The 23292-nt window shown below is 45.0% G+C and overlaps 1 protein-coding gene across 2 annotated transcripts in view; it reads right to left on the bottom strand.

Moving 5' to 3' along the window:
* The window catches only part of dok1b (docking protein 1b), a 101421-nt gene extending 78353 nt beyond the window's left edge, over window positions 1-23068 (bottom strand). Inside the window, exon 1 of one of the 2 annotated variants that reach the window (XM_073042088.1) lies at window positions 22632-23068. In XM_073042088.1, the coding sequence (XP_072898189.1) occupies window positions 22632-22688 (57 nt within the window). In that variant the 5' untranslated portion in view covers window positions 22689-23068. The remainder of the gene's footprint in view (window positions 1-22631) is intronic. The other variant, XM_073042087.1, reaches the window with a different exon arrangement.
* Between the last annotated feature and the right edge of the window lie 224 nt (window positions 23069-23292).

Genomic DNA, 23292 nt, shown 5'->3' with positions numbered 1-23292 from the left:
CCACAGACGCTGCCCAACTTGTTAAATGGTTCATGCATTTTCTATTTGTTTTAAATACCAGATTTGATTGGCTGGTTGAGTGGTGTCGCAACAGCAACACTGCTTCAATGTCAGCAAGACCAAGGAACTATTTGTGGACTTCAGGAAGGGGAAGTCAAGAAAACACTCCAGTCCTCATCAAGGGGTCAGCAATGGAAAATGTGAGCAGCTTCAACTTCCTGGGCGTCAACATCTCAAAGGATCTATCCTTGGCCCAACGTATTGACGCAATCATAAAGAAGCCACACTAAAGCCTATATTTCATCAGGAGCTTCAGAAGATTGGGCATGTCACCAAAGATTCCTCAAATTGATACAGATATACCATGAAGAGGATTCCGACTGGTTGCATCAAAGCCTGGCTCCAATTCATAGAATCACAAGAGGGTTACAAACTCAGTCAGCTCCATCACAGGCACAACTCTCCAAACCATTCAGGACATCTCCAAGAGGGTGACTTAAGAAGGCAGTATCCACCACTGTGGACAGTCAGTACCTGGAACGTCCCGTCATCTCATTACTACCACTGGGGAGGAGGTACAGGAATCTGAAAACCCACATTTAACATCTTAGGAACAGCACCTTCACTTCCTCTTCTGAAAAATCCATGAAATCATGAACACCAGGGGGAGGCGGAGTCGTGACAGCTCTAAATTAACACAATCTATGAAAACAGCTTAATTTCTACCTTTGACGTCCCTCTTTTCCCTTTCATAGTGGACGGGGTTCTGTTAACGACCCTGACCTAGAGTTACACAGACTTCTGTTCTTTGTGGTGGTGGGACCCGCTCTCAGGGTCTCACGATCAGCCACTTTTCAATATCCCAAGGACGCGGCCCAGAAGACGAGCGTGCCTTCGGAGTTCCGAGGCTTCGCGGACCCAGAGATTCTAAGCCGGGTGCCACCAGCTGAAGTGTGGTAGGAGAAAACGGAACATTGGGACAGCGGATCAGCTGTTGGAGGCGTGAACTCGGCGAGTCACATTCTCCCCCTCTCTCCTAGTCAGTTGGTGCAACACTGTTGCCGACTCTTGGGTCGGAGAATGCAGAAAAACTGCGGCACGACAGATTTTTAACTCCGTAAATCAGTGAGTCTCACCTCTCGCAATGGAAGGGGGCAACCCTTTACTAGGAAGCAAGCGAGCCCGTGGCATGGAGAACTGTTGGGTGAACAATTAGTTTTTGTTGTACTGCAGATCATGGTCTATACTGGGGGCCTTGCTATTGCATGCTGGTGGGAGGAGGGTGCTGACTTTTCTGCACAAGAGAGCAGGGGTGGGGGAGGATTGTTGCTTTGCTGTGTGTGGGAGGAGGCAGTAGGTGAGGGGCTTTGGGGTTCTAATGTTTTAACTGTTACTCATTCTTTGGGGCACTCTTCTGTTTTCATGGATGTCTGCAAAGAAAAAGAACTTCAGGATATATAACTTCTCTGATAATAAGCGGAATTACTGAACTGTCTCTTTATAAACACAAGAGATTCTGTGGAAACCCAGAGCAACAATTGGTACGGGTGCTGAGGAAGATGATTTCTTGGAATGTATACGGGATGGTTTTCTGAACCAACATGTCGAGGAACCAACTAGAGAGCAGGCCATTCTAGATTGGGTATTGAGCAATGAGGAAGGGTTAGTTAGCAATCTTGTCGTGCGAGGCCCCTTGGGTAAGAGTGACCATAATATGGTGGAATTCTTCATTAAGATGGAGAGTGACATAGTTAATTCAGAAACAAAGGTTCTGAACTTAAAGAAGGGTAACTTTGAAGGTATGAGATGTGAATTAGCTAAGATAGACTGGCAAATGATAATTAAAGGGTTGACAGTGGATATGCAATGGCAAGCATTTAAAGATCGCGTGGATGAACTACAACAATTGTTCATCCCAGTTTGGCAAAAGAATAAACCAGGGAAGGCAATGCACCCGTGGCTGACAAGGGAAATTAGGGATAGTATCAGGTCCAAAGAAGAAACATACAAATTAGCCAGAAAAAGCAGCACACCTGAAGACTGGGAGAAATTCAGAGACCAGCAGAGGAGGACAAAGGGCTTAATTAGGAAAGGGAAAAAAGATTATGAGAGAAAGCTGGCAGGGAACATAAAAACTGACTATAAAAGCTTTTATAGATATGTGAAAAGAAAAAGATTGGTTAAGATAAATGTAGGTCCCTTACAGTCAGAAACAGGTGAATTGATCATGGGGAACAAGGACATGGCAGACCAACTGAATAACTACTTTGGTTCTGTCTTCACTAAGGAGGACATAAATAATCTTCCGGAAATAGTAGGGGACCGAGGGTCTAGTGAGATGGAGGAACTGAGGGAAATACATGTTAGTAGGGAAGTGGCGTTAGGTAAATTGAAGGGATTAAAGGCAGATAGATCCCCAGGGCCAGATGGTCTGCATCCCAGAATGCTTAAGGAAGTAGCCCACGAAATAGTGGATGCATTAGTGGTAATTTTTCAAAACTCCTTAGATTCTGGATTAGTTCCTGAGGATTGGAGGGTGGCTAATGTAACCCCACTTTTTAAAAAAGGAGGGAGAGAGAAACCGGGGAATTATAGACCAGTTAGTCTGACATCGGTGGTGGGGAAAATGCTAGAGTCAGTTATCAAAGATGTGATAACAGCACATTTGGAAAGCGGTGAAATCATCGGACAAAGTCAGCATGGATTTGTGAAAGGAAAATCATGTCTGACGAATCATAGAATTTTTTTGAGGATGTAACTAGTAGAGTGGATAGGGGAGAGCCAGTGGATGTGGTATATTTGGATTTTCAAAAGGCTTTTGACAAGGTCCCACACAGGAGATTAGTAAACTTACAGCACACGGTATTGGGGGTATGGTATTGATGTGGATAGAGAATTGGTTGGCAGACAGGAAGCAAAGAGTGGGAATAAACGGGACCTTTTCAGAATGACAGTCAGTGACTAGTTGGGTACCACAAGGCTCAGTGCTGGGACCCCAGTTGTTTACAATATATATTAATGATTTAGATGAGGAAATTAAATGCATCTCCAAGTTTGCGGATGACACGAAGCTGGGCGGCGGTGTTAGCTGTGAAGAGGATGCTAAGAGGATGCAGGGTGACTTGGATAGGTTAGGTGAGTGGGCAAATTCATGGCAGATGCAATTTAATGTGGATAAGGAGAACAGATTATTATCTGAATGGTGGCCGATTAGGAAAAGGGGAGATGCAACGAGACCTGGGTGTCATTGTACACCAGTCATTGAAGGTGGGCATGCAGGTACAGCAGGCGGTGAAAAAGGCAAATAGTATGTTGGCATTCATAGCAAGAGGATTCGAGTACAGAAGCAGGGAGGTTCTACTTCGGTTGTACAAGGCCTTGGTGAGACCACACCTGGAGTACTGTGTGCAGTTTTGGTCCCCTAATCTGAGGAAAGACATTCTTGCCATAGAGGGAGTACAGAGAAGGTTCACCAGATTGATTCCTGGGATGGCAGGACTTTCATATGAAGAAAAACTGGATCGACTAGGCTTATACTCACTGGAATTTAGAAGATTGAGGGGGGATCTTATTGAAACGTATAAAATTCTAAAGGGATTGGACAGACTAGATGCAGGAAGATTGTTCCCAATGTTGGGGAAGTCCAGAACGAGGGGTCACAGTTTAAGGATAAAGGGGAAGCCTTTTAGGACCGAGATGAGGGAAAACTTCTTCACACAGAGAGTGGTGAATCTGTGGAATTCTCTGCCACAGGGAACAGTTGAGGCCAGTTCATTGGCTATATTTAATAGGGAGTTAGATATGGCCCTTGTGGCTAAAGGGATCAGGGGGTATGGAGAGAAAGCAGGTACAGGGTTCTGAGTTGGATGATCAGCCATGATCATACAGAATGGCGGTGCAGGCTCGAAGGGCCGAATGGCCTGCTCCTGCACCCGTTTTCTATCTCACACACAAATCACTGGAGGCACAGCAAGGCAGACAGCATGAATGGAAATGAATAAACAGTCAATATTTCAGTTTGAGACCCTTCATCGGGACTGGAAAGGGGAAAACACCAGAATAAAAAGATTGGGGGGGGGGGGAAGGAGGATAGCTGGAAGGTGAAGCCAGGTGGGCAGGAAAAATATAGGGCTAGGGAAAAAGGAATTTGATAGGAGAGGAGAGTGGGAGAAAGGGAAAGAGGAGAGGACCCAGGGGGAGGGGACAGGCAGGTGAGAAGAGGTAAGAGGCCAGAGTGGGAATAGAAGGGGTGGGGTGGGGAAAGAGGTGTTTTTTTAAAACTGGAAGGAGAGAAATCAACATTGATGTCATCAGGTTGGAGGCTACCCAGACAGAATACAAGGTGCTGCTCCACCCTGAGGGTGGCCTCATCTTGCCACAAGGGGCACCAAGGACCAGCATGTAGAGAGGAATGGGGACGGGAATTGAAATGTTTAGCCACTGGGAAGGTGCAGAGGTGCTCAACGTAGTGGCCCCCCTCCCCCAGTTTGTCAGTTCTCACCGAGGCCGCATCGGGAGCACCGGGCACAATACACAAACCCAGCGGATTCGCAGGGTGAAGTGTTGCCTCACCTGGAAGGGGGTCCAGGATGGAGCGGGCAGGGGGCAGGGGTAGCATTTAGGCTGCTTGCAGGGATAAGGGGCGGGTGGGAGGGGGTGAACTTAGTGGAGCAGAATAAATAGACAAGGAAACAGCTCCCTACCTCATTATGCCTTTTTGGAACTAAATGTTTTATAACTTAAGAGTAATTTTTATCTCCTGCACTCTACTGCCTCAGCAAAACAACTAATTTCACCACATATACCGGAAATAATAAACCCGATTCTGAAGTTTGTTGATTTTCTGGGTTAGACAGCACGTTTATGAAGAAAAGCTGTGTGAGCTAGGGCTTCTCTCTTTGGAGTGAACAAGAGGAGATTTGATAAAGGCGTTGATCGAATGGATAGCCAGAGAAATGGCTAATACCAGAGGGCATCATTTTAAGGTGATTGGAGGGAAGTGTAGAGGGTCGATGTCAGAGATAGTTTTCTTCCACCCCCCCCCCCCCCACTACCCCACACAACGAATGGTGGGTGCATGTGGTGGTAGAGGCAGATACCTTTGAGACATTTAAGGAACTCTTAGATAGGCACATGGATGAAAGAAAAATGGAGGGCAATATGTGAGGGCAGCATCTATGGAGTCAATGCTTCAAACTGAGACCCTTCATCAGGGCTTCATTAGAATACAGGGTTTCGGCCAAAAACATCAGGTCTTTATTCCTCTCCACAGATGCTGCCTGACCTGCTGAGTTCCTCCAGTATTTTGTGTACTGTTCTGGAATTCCAGCATCTGTAGAATCCCTTGTATTCACTGCTACGTATGTGAGGGGGAAAGGTCAGGTTGATGTTGGAGTAGGTCAAAAGTGTTGGCACAACATCCTGGGTCAAAGGGCCTGTACTACCCTGCAGTATTTCAACATCGGAAATGCCAGTTCAAATCCCACCAACAGCTTAGGGAACTTGGAACTGGGTTGAAAACAAAACTACGATCTAGTGTTAACAAAAGGGAACCTCTGCCTGCCGAAATATTGTCTAATGCAAGCAGTTTGATTAACAAACTGGAGGGAAAATGAAACTTGTAATTCTTGCTACACTGGTTCAGCATGTGATGACAGCCTCAGTGTGATAGACTACTTCCCTCTGAGTCAGACCAACGAGCACCTCGTTCCGGACCAGCCACTGACACTGTAGGCACCAATCTCTAGTCCAAGCAAAACTCACTTTTGAGGACTCCACAACACTTGTTCTCCCCATCATTTACTTATTTATTATTATTTTTGTATTTGCACAGATCTTTTTGCACATTACTTGTTTTATCAGTCTCTGTATGTAGTTTTGCATTGATTCTCCTGTACAGCTCCTCATCTCCATCTGAGATTCTACCAACAATGGTTGTATCATCAGCAAATTTATAGATGGCATTTTGAGCTATGCCCAGCCACACAGTCATGGGTGTAGAGATTAGAGCAAAGAGCTAAACCCACATCCCTGTGATTGACAGTAAGGTGGAGGTGTTATTTCCAATTTTCAGAGATTATGGTCTGCTGGTTAGAAAGCATTTCTTAGTTCTACTGTGAATGCCCATAAGAAAATTAATTACAGGGTAGTATTTGGTGGCATATACATACTTTGCCAATAAACTCACTTTGAATTATGAATATCTTCTTTCTTTTAACTGTCCAAAATGCACAGCTCACACTTGTCTGGAATAAACTTCACCATCTGCCATTTCTCTGCTCACTTTCCCCCTGATCTCTATCCTGCTGAATTTTTCTGTCATTTGCAAACTTACCAATCAGCCCCTCAACACTCTTATTCAAATAAATTATATGAAAACAAACAACAGACGAACCCTTCACAAACTCCCACAACCCCCACTTCAGTCTCTGAGGCTGATGTGAGGGCATCCTTCAGGAGCGTGGGCCCACGGAAAGCACCCGGCCCAGACGGGGTGGCTGGTCAAGTACCAAAGACATGTGCTGATCAGCTGGCTGGAGTGTTCGCTGATATGTTTAACCTCTAGCTACACAGTCTGAGGTAACCACCCGCTTCAAGCAAGCTACAAGAATAACATGGTAACCTGACTCACTATCGTCCGGTAGCTCTTACATCCACTGTGATGACGTGCTTTGAGAGACTGGTGATTAAACACATCAACTCCTGCTGAGAAGTGCATTGAACCCTTCAAGGGCTCTTCTTTCAATCCTGACACATCAGGACAGGGAAGATTCATACATCTGGATGATTTTCATCGACTACAACTCAGCATTCAATGCTATCCTCACCTCAAAACTAATCAATAAGCTTCAAGACATTGACCTCAATACCGCCTTTTGTAATTAGATCCTCTATTTCCTCACTTGCAGACCCTAATCAGTTCGATTGGCAAAATCTCTTCCACAATCTGCATCAGCGCACCACAAGGCTGCGTGCTTAGCCCCCTTCTCTTCTCCCTTATGACTGTGAGGCTAAGCACAGCTCCAGTGCCATATTCAGGTCTGCTGATGACACCACTGTCATTGACAATATCAAAGATGGTGACATTTAGGAGGGAGATTGAAAATCTGGCTGAGCGCTGCCACAACAACAACCTCTCACTCGATGTCAGCAAGACCAAGGAGCTGATTATTGACTTCAGGAGGAATAAACTGGACGTCCGTGAGCCAGTTCTCATCAGAACATCAGAAGTGGAGAGAGTCAGCAACTTTAAATTCCTCGGTGTTATCATTTCAGAGGAGCTGTCCTGGGCCCAGCACGCAAGTGCAATCACAAAGAAAGCATACAGCACCTCTACTTCCTTAGAAATTTGCCCAGATTCAGCATGACATCTAAAACTTTGACAAACTTCTGGAGAGTATATTGACTGGCTGCATCACAGCCTGGAATGGAAACACCAATGCTCTTGAATGTAGTCCAGTCCATCACAGATAAAGCCCTCCCACAACTCTTCACAACCTCTGGAAACCCCAGCACCAGGAGGAAACTCACATGGGAGAACGTACAAACTCCTTACAGACAGCGGCGGGAATGCTGGCGTTGTAAAGTGTTACACTAACCACTATGCTACCGTGTTGCCCGCCTTGAATTTGCATCGAGGACAAAATAAAGTTGCACGGGTCCACTGCGATCCAGCTGATTGGCAGGATGTGGTGAACTACATATACCTGTCTGGACACGCCCCCCCCCCGCTGACTGCTCCTGTGGCTCCTCCCACTGACCGTGGCTCCTCCCACGGACCCCGGTATAAAGGCGATTGGAGACACAGCTCTGGTCTCAGTCTCCAGGATGTAGTGTGGTGGTCATTTGCTGCTTGTTCTTTCTTCCAGCCAATTAAAGCCTACATCTCGCCTCGCGTCTCCGAGAGTTATTGATGGTGCATCACAGGATAGGCCCCCAAGGCCAGAAGGACTTGTTCCTATCAGATTCCTGCTGCTGCTGCCTGCAAGAAGTTTGTGTGTTCTCCCTGTGACCATGTGGGCTGCCCCTGGGTGCTCCGGCTTCCTCCCCCACCATCCACAAGACATACCGATTGGTAGGTTAACAGGTCATTGTAAACTGTCCCATGATTGGGCTAGGCTTAAACAAGGTGTGTGGCAAATAAGGCAAGGGCTGGAAGGGGCTCTTCTGCACCGTATCTCAATAAATAAAGATTTTTAAATGGAAGTTTCAACAGGGAGAGAACGTTCTAATCTCAAATACCCAGTTTCAGGTACAAGGAAAAATAGTTAGAGCTTTATTATCACTGCTGATGAAAATGCAAATGCAGTGCTAATCCATTCAGTGCAAATGGAAATAAAATTACTAAATGACAATAAAGAGTGATGCTCAAGTTACAACTGAATTAGAAACAAACAAATCTAAAATGGACCACTGTTCAAGCACACGGCAGCCCTGGGGACAAAAGCTGTTTCCAGTCTAGATGTGCATCTCCTCCCAGATGGCAGGAGGTTGAACAGGCGATTACCCGGGTGAGATGAGCCCATCACCATCTTGCCGTAGACAGAGCAAGGTGTAGGTGGTTTCCATATCTGGTACTTGTTTCCCCAGTGATGTTCTGTGCAGTCCTGATCACTCGCTGAAGTGCCTCTTGGTCGAACTTGGTGCAGCTGGTGTACCATACTGTACCGCAGTAGGTCAGTACGCTCCCCATTACACATCGATGAAGGAAGGTTTATCAACAGCAGTCACAAATAAACAGTTCCTTGGGATAGGCAAGTCTAAAACTAGAGGGCACAGGGTTAAGGTGTGGAGAAAGATGTTAAAAAGGAACTGGCTTCCAACAAATTAAGGAGGGTTTTTAGTGATGTCTGTTGTATACAGCCAACATTCCAAATAAATATACCTTATATACCACGTCGTATGATCTGGGTGATCATGGGCTTTCCATGACCATTATTGTTCTTGGCATATTTTTCTACAGAAGTGGTTTGCCATTGCCATCTTCCGGGCAGTGTCTTTACAAGACGGGTGACCCCAGCCATTATCAATACTCTTCTGAGATTGTCCTGCCTGGTGTCAGTGGTTGCATAACCAGGACTTGTGATCTGCACCAGCTGCTCATACGACCATCCACCACCTGCTCCCATGGCTTCACGTGATCCTGATCCAGGGGAGGGGGCTAAGCAGGTGCCATACCTTGCCCAAAGGTGACCTGCAGGCTAGCAAAGAGAAGGAGCACTTCCTTTGGTAGAGATGCATCTCCATCCCACCACCCGTACATGGTAGCTACCATATTATCACTTTGATAATAAACTTGACTTTCACTTTGTTCTACCATTTAGTAACCACTTGGTTGACATTTAATTTTGTCTATGTGTCAGTCTAGACTTTATCGCCTTTTAATCAAAAATTAGAGTTTATTGCTATCTGCACAAGTACACATATGCACAGGTGCAATGAAAATCTTCCTTGCAGCAGCATCACAGACACAGACAATCATGAGCACATTTCACAAGAAAAAAAAACTATATTCCACACAATTTTTACAAGAATTGATATTATTGGAGCAAAAGCATCAAGGTCCATTTTAGCATCAAGTGATCAAAGTGGTCATAGTATTAAGACCAAAAGACAAAGTTCAAAAGTTCAAAATAAATTATCAAAGTACATATATATCATACACAACCGAGATTCATTTTCTTGCGGACATACTCAATAATTCCATAGAATAACAACCATAACTAAATCGATGAAAGACCGCACCAACTTGGGCATTCAACCAAAGCACAAAAGACAAACTGTACAAATAAAAAATTAAATAAATAACATTAATAAATAAAATCAAGAAAATGAAATGAAGAGTCCTTGAAGGTGAGTCTAAGGTTGTGGGAACACCTCAGTGATGGAGCAAGTGAAGTTATCCCCCCCGGTTCAAGAGCCTGATGGTTGAGGGCTACTAACTGTTCCCGAACCTAGCGGTGCGAGTCTTGAGGCTCCTGTGACCTCTTTCCTGATGGCAGCAGTGAGAAAAGAGCATGACCTGGGTGGTGGGCATGCTTTCATGCGACGAAAGGCATCCCAAGCTAAAAGACGTGGTGACCAAAAGTGATTGCTTGCAAAGTCTTTACTTGCAACAAAGAAATGTGGTTAGAGGACCAGGTATGTGTGGAGAGAGAGAGAGACAGAGACAGAAAGAAAGGAAAAACAGGGATTATTTTCATGTTGTGTTCGGTGTTGTTGTGTCGAGCATTATGGGCCTGCTACACTGGCGCCGGGAGTGTGTGGTGACACCTGCGGGTTGCCCCCAGCACATCCTCAGTTCATTGGTTGCTGGCGCAAACAATGCATTTCACGGTATGTTTCAATGTAGAGACATAGAAAAGTACAGCAATTTATCTACGTGGCAAATAAATCTGAACTTTCAGTAAAGACAGGAAGAGGTTAAGAGTCAGCTATGGGTGCTTATCACTTGCAGACTGTAAGGTAATAAACGGTGCTCATTTCACAGGTGTGGGATCAAACAACATTTGAAACCAGGAAATACGGTGCTATATCAGGACTACACTTCAAGGAGTGAGGGAGGCGACGAAAGGTGGTGGTTTAGTAAGGGGAAATTCCAGGCTTTGAGGTTGAACACCTGAAAATATTGTGGCTAACAGGAGACCAAATGAACACAGAATGTATGTAGAAGAGCGCAGTGCAGGCCATTCAGCCCATAATATTGTGCCGACCTACATAAACCTACTCCATGATCAATCTAACCCTTCCCTCCTACACATCCCATATCCGTCCAATCTTCTATCATCCATATACCTATCCAAAAGTCTCCGAACGCCCCGAATGCATCAGAAACCATCACCATCCCAGACGTGCATCCAACATCCCCCTCTGTCTTGGTATTTCGGTATCAGGCCCGTCCGGTACAACGCGTCAGCACCACCCAATTACAGTTTACCCACTAGCCCGTATGTCTTTGGAATGTGGGAGGAAACTGGAGCATCCTTAGAAACATAGAAAACCTACAGCATAATACAGGTGCTTCGGCCCACAAAGCTGTGCTGAACATGCACTTACTTTAGAACTATCTAGGCTTACCCATAGCCCTCTAGTTTTTTAAGCTCTATGTACCTATCCAGGAGTCTCTTAAAAGACCCTATCATATCCGCCTCCACCACCATTGCTGACAACCCATTCCACACACTCACCACTCTCTGAGTAAAAAACTTACCCCTGACATCTCCTCTGTACCTACTTCCAAGCACCTTAAAACTGTGTCCTCTCATGTCAGCCATTTCAGCCCTGGGAAAAAACCTCTGACTATCCACAGGATCAATGCCTCTCATCATCTTACACACCTCTATCAGGTCACCTCTCATCCTCTGTCGCTCAAAGGAGAAAAGGCCGAGTTCACTCAACCTATTCTCATAAGGCATGCTCCCCAATCCAGGCAACATCCTTGTAAATCTCCTCTGCACCCTTTCTATAGTTTCCACATCCCTCCTGTAGTGAGACAACCAGAACTGAGCACAGTACTCCAAGTGAGGTCTGACCAGGGTCCTATACAGCTGTAACATTACCTCTCAGCTCTTAAACTCAATCCCACGGTTAATGAAGGCCAATACACCATACCCCTTCTTAACCACACAGTCAACCTGTGGTCACAGGGAAGCATACAAGCTATGGGCTGAGACCCTTCATTAGGACTTGATCCAAACTGTCAACTGTTTAATCCCCCTCTATAGATGCTGCCTGACCTGCTGAGTTCCTCCAGCATTGTGTGTTGCTCTGGATTTCCATCATCTGCAGAATCTCGCGTCTACAGCTGCAACATTACCTCTCAGCTGTTCGATGAAAACCACTAAGTTTAACAAACGTTCCAAAAACCCACAGAATGTGTTAATGTGTTTTTCCAGTCCCAACTGCTTTGATATTAATCAAACTTTAATATCAAAGTACACGTGTCACCATGTACAACTCTGAGACTTATTTTATTCTGGGCATACTGCCAACAAAAACACCACTCCTGATCAAATCCCATTCTCCTGCCATCTCCCCATAACCTTTGATGCCTTGACCAATCAAAGGTTGACCTATCAACTTCCACTTTAAATATACCAAATGACTTGGCCTCCATGTCCACATGCAGCCAAGTATGCCACAGATTAACAATCCTCTGGTTAAAGAAATTCCCCTTCATCTCCAATGCTGCTGCAAGTTTCTCAATGCACCTTTGCACACCTACATTGGATGAAAAACATCCACGACTAAGGATCAAATGGCTGACTGGTTAGGTTGTAGACCCAGAGAGCAGAAAGGAACTCATCTCCCTTGCTTTCTATGTTACTGACATCAATGTAGACGATAACTCACCCTCTCCTCTCAGAAAGTCCTGCACCTTCTCAGAAACATCCTTGACCCCAGTACCAGGGAGATGACATAACATATGGAGGTTCAGCCCATGGCCACTGAAACGCTTATCTCTTTCTCTGACTATAGAGCCCTAAGTGGAACCAAGATTATCATGGTGTGCGCTGACAGAAGGCTGAACCCAGATACTGAGGAACAGCAAGCTCCCATGTTGAGACAAAAACGAGAGCTTATTCAGAGGAAGAACCAAACATCGGTGGCTTGATCGAGCAACACCGCACAATCATTCTGAGAACATACTCAGAACACACGAGGACCTCACACTTAGGACTAATTGGGAGCCCACTTTAAGTATGCGCAGTACACTGAAAACTTGTGCCAGTCAAAATAAACTTGAAAAGATTAAATAGAAAGTATAGAGAGTTAACTACTCTCAATAAGACAACATTTAACAAAATAGGGGACCGGGCCCATAGGGTTCTTGACACAAGCTTGCCCTGGAGCGTGGCTCCTTATTACAGGCTGCTCTCTGTAGTTCTAGGCCTCACATAACAACCAGAGCAGAAGACAGCCATCTCGCCCATTAGCCTGCTCTGCCATTCAATCAGATCATCACTAGTCAGGCCATGGACTCATCTCCATCACCCTCAGCCCAGTAAAAGATCAATTATGTCTTAAATATATTTAATGATGTAGCTTCAACTGCTTCCCTGGGCACAGAATCCCACAAATTCACTACATTCTGGGAAAAGCACTCTCCTCTTCACCGTTCTAAATCAAATCCGCTGAATCTTCAAGCCGTGTCTCCTAGTTCTAGTCTCTCTCACCAGTGGAAACAACTTTCCTGCCTCGATTCAAATTATCCCTTTCATAACTTTGTATGCTTCAAGTTCCCCTCTCATTCTTCTCAATTACTTCAACTAAAACCATTCTACACTTTTAAGTGAAAATTTAAAGACCATAAGACAATCTACTCTGCATTCTGTTGAAAAATTAAACATTAGCTATACTTGCCACACGTACAGCAAAACATACAGTGAAATGCATAGTTTGTGTCAAGTCAAATCAGTGAGGTTTGTGCTGGGCCGCCTGCAAATGTTGCCACACTTCTGGTGCCAATGTGGCAAACGAACGACTCACTAACCATAACCATACGTCTTTTGAATGTGAGAAGCAGAGTACTCAAAGGAAACCCACACACTCACAGGGAAAATATGCAAACTCCTCACAGACAGTGGCAGGAATTGAACCCTAGCCCTGAAGTGCTACGCTAACCACTACACTTCCATGCTGTTGTATTGCCTTGATGTATTGATGTGATGAAATGATCTATATGAATGGCATCTATAACAAAGATTATTTTCTGTTGTACCTCAATATACGTGGCAATAATAAACCAATTCAAAAATAGTTCAGTAGTATGTTTCTCCTATGTTCTGCGCATGGATTTACCCTATGACCAACATTACCGGAAGAGGGCGACACTGAAGCTGGTGACTCTAGTTCAAACCTAACTCAGGTGCTGCCTCTGTGGAGTCTGCACGTTCTCCCTGTGACCATGTGAATGGGTATCAAGTTGAACTTATTGTCATACACACAAGTACACATACGCAAAACTGCAAAGAGAAACTTAGTGTGGCAGGGTGGAGACGCATCTCTACCAAAGAAGGTGTAGGGCACTACTTCCCTCTGCTAGCCTGCAGGTCACCCTCGGCCAAGGTGTAGCACCTGCTTAGCCCCCTGATCAGGGTCATGTGAAGCCATGGGAGCAGGTGGTGGATGGTCGTATGAGCAGTTGCCGCATATCACAAGTCCTGGTTATGCGACCACTGACGCCAGGCAGGCAATCTCTGAAGAGTATTGACAATGGCTGGGGTCACCAGTCTTGTAAAGGTTGCAGTGGCAAACCACTTCTATAGAATTTGCCAAGAACAATCATGGTCCCAAGACCACAATCGCCTACATCATATGACACAGCACATTATGATGATGATAATGATAACAGGGGTTGGTATGGTAGTGCAGAGGTTAGCGCAATGCACAGCAGCGCCAGCGATTGGAGCCAAATTGCTGACTGTGTACGCGAGGAATTTGAATGTTCACCCCATAACCGTGTGGGTTTCCTCAGGGCGCTCTTGTTTCCTCGCACATTCCACGCGTTGACAAGTTGTGGTCATGCTATGTTGATGCTGGAAACACGATGACACTCGTGGGCCGACCCAGCACGTCATTGGACTGTGTTGGTCGTTGACACAAACGACTCATTTCACTGTATTACAACTTTGGAACACTGGAGCAACCCAAAGCTACACAGTCACGGGGAGAGCTTACAAACTCCTTACAGACAGCAGCGGGAATCGAACCCAGATCACTGGCACTGTAATAGCGTTTCGCTAACCGTTATGCTACTATGCCACTGATAGAAAGAATGACGGTAAAAACCTGTGAGGAAATTATACGCCAATATGCCTTGCATCAGTGATAGAAAAATCTACGGAGGAGATTGAGGGATCAGATTTATTCGCACAAGAAAAAGATTCAAAGAATCAAAGTATATGTACAGAATTGCAGAACTCTGGGATTTGTCCACAGGTAGCCGCCACAAAACAAGGAAACACCATGGATCTCTTCAATAAAACATCAACCAACCAACACAAGAAAAAAGAACCTATTATACAACAGCAAAAAACAAGCAGACAAGACATAAAATATCACATCAGTAGTAGTATTCACTTTAGTTCAGATCGACATCACGCCGCTAGCCCACTGCAGGCCAGAGTGGAAAGCTTTCTTCTCTGAAGCACCCCGGTCCACATCGATCAAAACTGCTCAAAAACAGCAAGAAAACTAAGAGCAACCAGAATCCAGGAACACATGCAACATGAACCTCAGAGACCCTTGAAACAAGTCATGTCTTAAAAAATTAGAACATAGAACACTACAGCACAGTACAGGCCCTTCAACCCACAATGTTTTGCTGGCCTTTTAACCTTCTAAGGTCAATCTAACCCTTCCCTCCTACATAGTCCTCCATTTTTCTATCATCTATCATCTCTTAAATGTCCCTAATAAATCTGTCTCTACCACTGTCTCTTGCAGAGTGCTCCATACACCCACCACTGTCTGTTTAAAAAGAAAACTGCCTCTGACATGTCCCTTATACTTTCCTCCAACCACCTTAAAATTATGCCATTTCCACCTCTGGCTGTCCACTTGACCTACGCCTCTTTTCACCACTGTCAAATCATCTCTCATCCTCCCTAGCTTGCTCAAGCGGTCCTGATAAGACATGCTCTCTAATCTAGACAGCATCCTGGTCAAATTCCTCTGTACCCTCTCCAAAGTTTCTACATCCATGATAGAGACAATTTGATGAGAGTAGTGTAGCAGGTGTCACCAACATAGACTTCAGTTTGGACTATGACACATGGGAACCATGTCAACGTGGTAGATTGATCTCAAAATTAGCTTGGCCATAAAAGACTGGGGGTAGTGGCAGAGGGGCATTATTTTGACTGGAGGTCCGTGACCAGTGGCGTTTAGCAAGAATCAGTGCTGGAACCTCTGTTGTTTGTTCTTTATATAAATGATTTTAACAAAAATGTTGGTGGACTGATTAATAAGTTTGCAAGCACCGGAAAAACTGGAAAGTTTTTAGATAGCAAGGGAAGTTGTCAAAGTATTCAGCAGGGTATAGATCAGTGGGAAAGTGAGCGGAAAATGGCAGATGGAGATTAACCCAGACAAGCATGAGGTGTTGCATTTTGGACAGTTGAAAGTAAGTAGTTTAAGGTAAATTTATTATCAAAAGTGACAAACATCCAGTGTGCAAAAGACCAAATGTGAAATACAAAGTAATACATAAATAAATATCACCAAGACCACGAGTTATAGAGGACTTGGAAGCGAGTCCATAGGTTGTGGGAACAGCTCAGTGTTGAGGTGAGTGAAGTTCTCCACACCGAAACTCTCCAGACTCCTAAGGAAGAAGGGGTGCTGCCGTGCTTTCTTGGTAAGAGCATTCATGTGTGTGTGTGAACGATAATACTGAGGAATTTAAAGTTGCTGACCCTCTCCTCTTTAAGAGAAATTCATGGAGTAATCCAGGGGATACTGAAGACATACATTTTTAAAAACTAGTTCTACAGCCAAGATGACACTAATAAGTGGTGACTGTCGTGTGCAGCTCCGATGGGAACTATCAAATATGTATGTTTTAGAGTTGATATCCAAGTTTATAGGTTCAAGTTTAATTGTCATTCAACCGTACATGAATGCAGCCCAACAGCATTAATCCAGGGCCAAGGTGCAAACCACAGCACCAACGGCCATACATACCACAAGGCACATACAAGATATCAGTAAAATACAGTCACACAAAAACAATAGTCCAAGACCATGAGTCCATGAATGTTGCAGAAACTTGCAGTCAACTAAATAGTTATTTTTTTCTAATTATGTATTAGTGTACTGCTGCCGCAAAACAACAAATTTCACAACATACGCCAGTGATACTAAACATGATTCTGATTAATTCCAGATTTAATAAACTGAATTTAAATTCTTCAGCTTTCAAGGTGAGACTTGAATTTAGCTTAAATCTGCAGCCCAAATCTCTGTAACTTAAAATTATAACACCAACATGACTGGACTGCAGATGCAGGAAATCTACAGCAACACACACACGTGGAGCTGGAGGAACTCAGCAGGTCAGGCAGCATCCATGGAGGGAAATGGACAGTCGATGTTTTGCTGGAAGGGTCACAACCCAAAATGTCAGCTGCCCATTTCCCTCATAGATGCTGCCTGACCTGCTGAGTTTCGCGAGCATTTTGTGTGGTGCACTACCATAACTCATGTATCACTCATTAAGAGTTCAAAGTAAATTTATTATCACAGTACATATAATGTATGCCACCCTGAGATTTATTTTCTTGTGGGCAAACTCAACAAAGCTGTAGAATAAACTATATCAGAATAAATGAAAGACTGCCCAACTAGGGCATTTAGCCACAGTGTAGAAGACAATTAAGAACTTTCTGTAGGGGCACAATTGGGAGCATCCTGACTGGCTGCATCACTGCCTGGTATGGGAACTGTACCTCCCTTAATCACAGGACTCTGCAGAGAGTGGTGCGGACAGCCCAGCGCATCTGTAGATGTGAACTTCCCACTATTCAGGACACTTACAAAGACAGGTGTGTAAAAAGGGTCTGAAAGATCAATGGTGACTTGAGTCACCCCAACTACAAACTGTTCCAGCTGCTACCATCCGGGAACCAATACCACAGTGTAAAAGCTTCTTCCACCAGGCTTTCAGACTGATTAATTCATGCTGACACAATTGTATTTCTATGTTATATTGACTGTCCAGTTGTACATACTATTATAAATTACTATAAATTGCACATTTAGATGGAGACATAATGTAAAGTTTTTTTTACTCATGTACATGATGTAAGTAATAGTAAATTGAATTCAATTGTGTGAATGCAAAAAGAAGAAACAATATAAATAAGTAATAAATAGGGAACGTAAGATGAAGAGTCCTTGAAAGTGAGTCCATTGGGTGTGGGAACATTTCAATGATGGGGCAAGTGAAGTTGAGTGAAGTTATCCCCTCTGGTTTAAGAGCCTGAAAGTTGAGGGGTAATGACTGCTCCTGACCTGGTGATATACGTCCCGAAGCTCTTGTACCACTTTCATGACAGCAGAGCAAGAAAAGAACATGCCCTGGGTGGTAGATGTCCCTGATGAAGGCCAATGTGCTAAAAGTTGTCTTTACAACCCCATATACCTGCGACTCCACTTTCATGGAATTACGGACCTCTATTCCCAGATTCTTCTGCACACCAAGCCTTATTCGATCATGCAAGTCCTACCCTGGTTTATGCTCCCAAAGTACAACACCTCACAATTTTCTGCATTAAATTTCATCTGCCATGTGAATTCTTCAGGTTATGATAGATGCAATTTGCCTATTACGACAATGAGATGCAATCTCACTGGCTCTCCACTCAGCCCTGGATACCTACGTCAGGCTTTTGGTTATTGACTACAGCTCAGCTTTCAAAACCATCATACCCTCAAGTTCTAATCAACAAACTCCAAAACCTGAGCCTTCTGCAACTGGATCCTCGACCTCCTCACTGGTAGACCACTGTCAGTTCAGATCAGAAATAACACCTCCCCCTCGCTGACAATCAACGATGGTGCACCTCAAGGTTGCGTGGTTGGCCCACTGCTCTACTCTCCACGCCCACAACTGTGTGATGAGGAGGCGTACAGGAGTGAGAGAGATCAGCTGGTTGAGTGGCGTCACAGCAACGACCCTGCACCCAACATCAGCAAGACCAGAAAGGAAAAGTCAAGAAAACACATGCCAGTCCTCATTGAGGGATCAAGTTTCTGGATGCCAACATCGCTGTAGATCTATCCTGACTCCAACATATTGATGCTATTACAAAGAAGGCGCAACAGAGGCTGTATTTCATCAGGAGCTTGATGAGATTTAGTTTGTCACCAAAGACTATCAAATTTCTACAGATGTAGCATAGAGAGCATTCTAACTGGTTGCATCGCAGTCTGGTGTGGAAGGACTGTCACAGTCCCTCCTGGCAATCGCCCACCTGGCTATTTTCCTCAGGAATTGGGCCTCAATCCCCTCGTTTAGTTCCCAATCATTCCCAGGTTCCACTAACTACACACACCTGCTTTCCATCAGCAAATGCAGTACAAAAATCCTGTGACCACAACTTGGAGCTGCCAGTTTGTTTGGTCGACTTGTGTACGAGTAACCTTGTTCCGTGGTTCTTAGGACGATCGGTTCTAGTCTAGCATCGTTCCTGAATTCTCGACTAAAACCTAGACTCCGGGCGAAGACTCCCTTGGCACCAATTCCGCGCTCGCTACCACCGTAATGCCTCCCTACTCGGCCTCCACGCCCGTGTTCAGCACTTGGGTTCGTTCCACCGCCATATCTTTGCAACAAGGACCACTGCAGAGGATTGGAAAAAGCTGCAGAGGGTTGTAAACTCAGCCAGCTTCATCATGGGCACGAGCCTCCCCAGCATCCAGGACACCTTGAGGCAGTAGTGCCTCAAAAAGGTAGAATCCATCTTTAAAGACCCCCAGCACCCAGGCCATGCCCTCTTCTCATCGCTACCATCAGGGAGGAGGTACAGGAGCCTGAAGACACACACTCAATGATTCAGGAACAGCTTCTACCCCTCCCCCATCAGATTTCTAAATGGACAATGAACCTGTGTACACTACCTCACTACTTATTCGCCTCTTATTTTTGTACTTATTTAATTATAACATTATAATTTTGATTCTGCTATTATTTTGCCCTAGTTTTATGATGATTGCTCTGGAAATTGCTTGGAATCTTCCAGGGAGTCACGGTACTACGCAGTGTGTCACTGAGCTGGTGCTCAGCAGTGGGTAGAGCGAGGGAGGGGACAGGCATGAAAGAGGAATTCCAATGACTTTCCTCACCTCATGGATATCTTTGTGATTAGTCAGCTTCAGGACATACGCAATGCAAAACGGAAGCCCCAAAGGCTAAACCACTTCAGAAATAAAAGAAATTTCTTAACTGTTGTTTCTTAGCTGGGAATCTAACACAAAGGGCATGCATGTGGGTGAGACTAGCACCAGAGGGCACAGCTTCAGGTAGAAGGACAGGCCTTTAGAACAGAGATGAGGAGGAATTTCTTTAGCCAGAGGGTGGTGAACCTGTGGAATTCATCGCCACAGCCAGCTGTGGCGGCCAGGTCATTGGGTATATTTAAAGAGGAGGTTGAGAGGTTCTTGATCAGTCAGAGTGTCAAAGGTTACGTGGAAAAGCCAGGAGAATGGGGTTCAGAGGGATAATAAAGCAACCACGATGGAATGGAGTAGCCTCAATGGGCTGAATGGCCTAATTCTGCTCCAGTGGAATTACAGTCAGTTAAGGTGACGGGGGAAGTTCGGAGATGTGCAGGGCAAATTATTTCCCCCAGTCCCACACAGGAAATGGTGGGTGCCTGGAGTGGCGGTGGGAGGTGGTTGTGACAGACACACTTCAGAGACTCTTGGGACAACAGATGAACGTGTAGAAGATTGAGGGAGATGAGCATTGTGTAGGCAGAAGGAGCTTGCTTAGTCACTTGCTTAATTAGTACGGCACAATATTGTGGGCTGAATGGCCTGTTCCTGTGCTGTACTATTTTATATACTTGACTTTATGACTTGATGGAGGTGTACAAGATGACGAGAGGCATAGATCGAGTGGACAGTCAGCAGCATTTCCCCGGGGCGTCAAAGGCCAATGGGAAAGGGCAGAGTGGGGGAGGAGGTCAGAGTTAAGTTCCCCCACCCCCCACCACATTCTGAGGCTGTGCCCTCTGGTCCTATACTCCACTACTGTAGGAAACATCCTCCCTCCATCCACTCTATGGAGGCCTTTCAATATTCAATAAGTTTCAATGAGATCACTCCTTACTTTTCCAAACTCCAGCAAGTTCAGACCCAGAGCCATCCAAGGCTCCCGTATGTTAACCCTTTCACTCCTAGGACCATTCTTGAGAACCTCCTGTGGACTCTCCAATTCCAGCACATCCTTTCTTAGATAATTGGTCATAATACTCCAAGTCTGGTCTAACCAATGCCTTACAAAGCCTCAGCATTACCGGTATATCCTTGGGAGGGAAAAGTTAGATTGATCTTAAGAGTAGGTCAAAAGGGTCAACACATTGTGGGCCGAATGTTCCTTTTCCAAAACACTGGGTCTGGCTGAAAAGTTTGGAAACCCTTATTCTTGAAAATGCGAAAGACTTGTCACTCAGACTGAACGAACCTTTTCTCTCTCAATGTGCTTATTTCTGAATCCGAATCGGGTTTGAAATCACCGGGCTATGTTGTGAAATGTGCTGTTTTGTGGCAGCAACGTATTACAGTACATAATAATAAAATCTGCCAATTACAATCAGAAATATATATATCTAAAATGCTGAATTACACAAGTAGTGCAAATAGAGAGCAAAAAAAAAAGTGAGATAAGGTCCTTTGTCCATTTAGAAATCTGATGGCGTAGGGGCAGATTTGTAGCCGTTATTTGTTCATGCACGTTCGCAATGAATTCCGTTGCTTTTAGGAACTGGATGGTAGAAGTCACTGGCCAGCAAAAAGAGTGATCGTAAGCTGCCAAAACGCCAGCGGAGCCCGGCGGGTTCACTGTGCGCTGCGAATTGGATTTAATTGTATTTATTTCTTACATCCTTCACATACATGAGGAGTAAAAATCTTTACGTTTCGTCTCCGTCTAAATGTGCAAACATAGTAATGTATAATATAGTCAATGTAACAGAGTACACTCAGATCAGCGTCCACCCTTTTCTAGTCTGTGTCCTGGGCCGTATGTGATTCCAGTTTCACCAGGGGCCTGAGTTCTGTACACACACACACACACACACTCACTCACTCACACTCTAAGTGACTGACCCCTCTGCGGTTTAAACTAACACATTCAGACAACGGGAGTCAACACAAGACTGGAATATCTCTAACAACGAGTAAATCTGCGGATGCTGGAAACCCAAAGCAATACAGCACGCACAAAATGCTGGAGGAACTTAGCAGGCCAGGCAGTTTTTATGGAAGAGGACAAGACCCTGGTCTCGGACCGAAACGTGGACTTTTCACTCTTTCTCCACAGATGCCGCCTCGCCTGCTGAGCTCCTCCAGCATTTTGTGTGTGTTGCTTTGGATTTCCAGCATCTGCAGATTTTCTCATGTCTGGAATATCTCTGCTGATCGGCCGACTAAATCTTAAGAGCATGGTTAATTTAGACAAAAGAACGCAGGCCAACTGTGTAAACCACAAAGGCCACTCAAAATGTTTGTATCAGACCAAGATTTTAAACAAATCCTTGCTAAGTCCAACTACCCTAACTGGCCTGCTCTTAAACGAGTAACGTTAGCACACGCAGACGCCAGACCTGATTTTTAAGTGGATTAATATTTTAAGAAAAATAAACGCTTAAAATGCAGACCAGAGCCCTCCTGTGGAACTCGGCTCTGGAAACCACCTCGGCTGCAGTTTTACCGATTCAAGTTTTTCACACGAAAAAAATGCAAAGTGCCCAGGGCACTAGAAACCGCGCTGAACATAAAGTTTACATATACACAGAGCGACTAAGGGCAACAGCGCTCCCTGGCAGTCGCCGTCACCCGACCCGAGAGAGTGCACATTTACTATTGAATAGGAAAATACTCAAATATTGCTTCTGGAGCCTTACCTTTCCGAATTTAGGTTGCAAGATATAGAGTTGCCCCTCCTTAATGGCCTTGTCCATATTGTAGTCGTTCCTCTCCCGTCACCCCCCACCTTCTCAAAAAAAAATTGTCTTAAGTTTCTCCACTGAAAACTTCCGCGCATCGGCTATTTCCGCATCGCGGGGCTGCTCACGGCGTCCACATTCATCCGCTGTTGTTTTAACTGCCGGAGACAGATCTCAGCCTCAAAACCGACGATGCTTCCAAGCCAGCAACTGAAACTCTTTACAAAACTGACCAAAAAATGGGCGGGGAGATCCCTCCTACAGCCCGAGTCAATGACGCCGTGTTCTCCCCTCCCATATTGCAAAATAACCGGTCACGCCTTTCTACCTCAAAGGCGATTCTTATCTCAAGTCACAGCTTCGGCATTCATGCTTGCAGAGACCAGCCAACGAACTTCAGATTTCAAGCCGAACTTCTGAGAGAGGGAGAGCTGGCAAGTGAAGGGTTAACGTTCACCGAGATGCAGGGCTCGGAAACAGGCCGTTCGGCCCGACTTGTCCCTGCCAATCAAGAAGTGTCAGATGTCTACAGATGTATCGTGGAGATCTGGTTTGCATCACAGTGTGGTATGGAGGGGCCACGACACAACGGAAACAGCTGCACAGCTTTGTAAGCTCA

The sequence above is a fragment of the Hemitrygon akajei genome, chromosome 4 (assembly GCF_048418815.1).
Source record: "Hemitrygon akajei chromosome 4, sHemAka1.3, whole genome shotgun sequence".
NCBI lineage: Eukaryota > Metazoa > Chordata > Chondrichthyes > Myliobatiformes > Dasyatidae > Hemitrygon > Hemitrygon akajei.
This window is presented reverse-complemented; position numbering and strand designations above follow the sequence as displayed.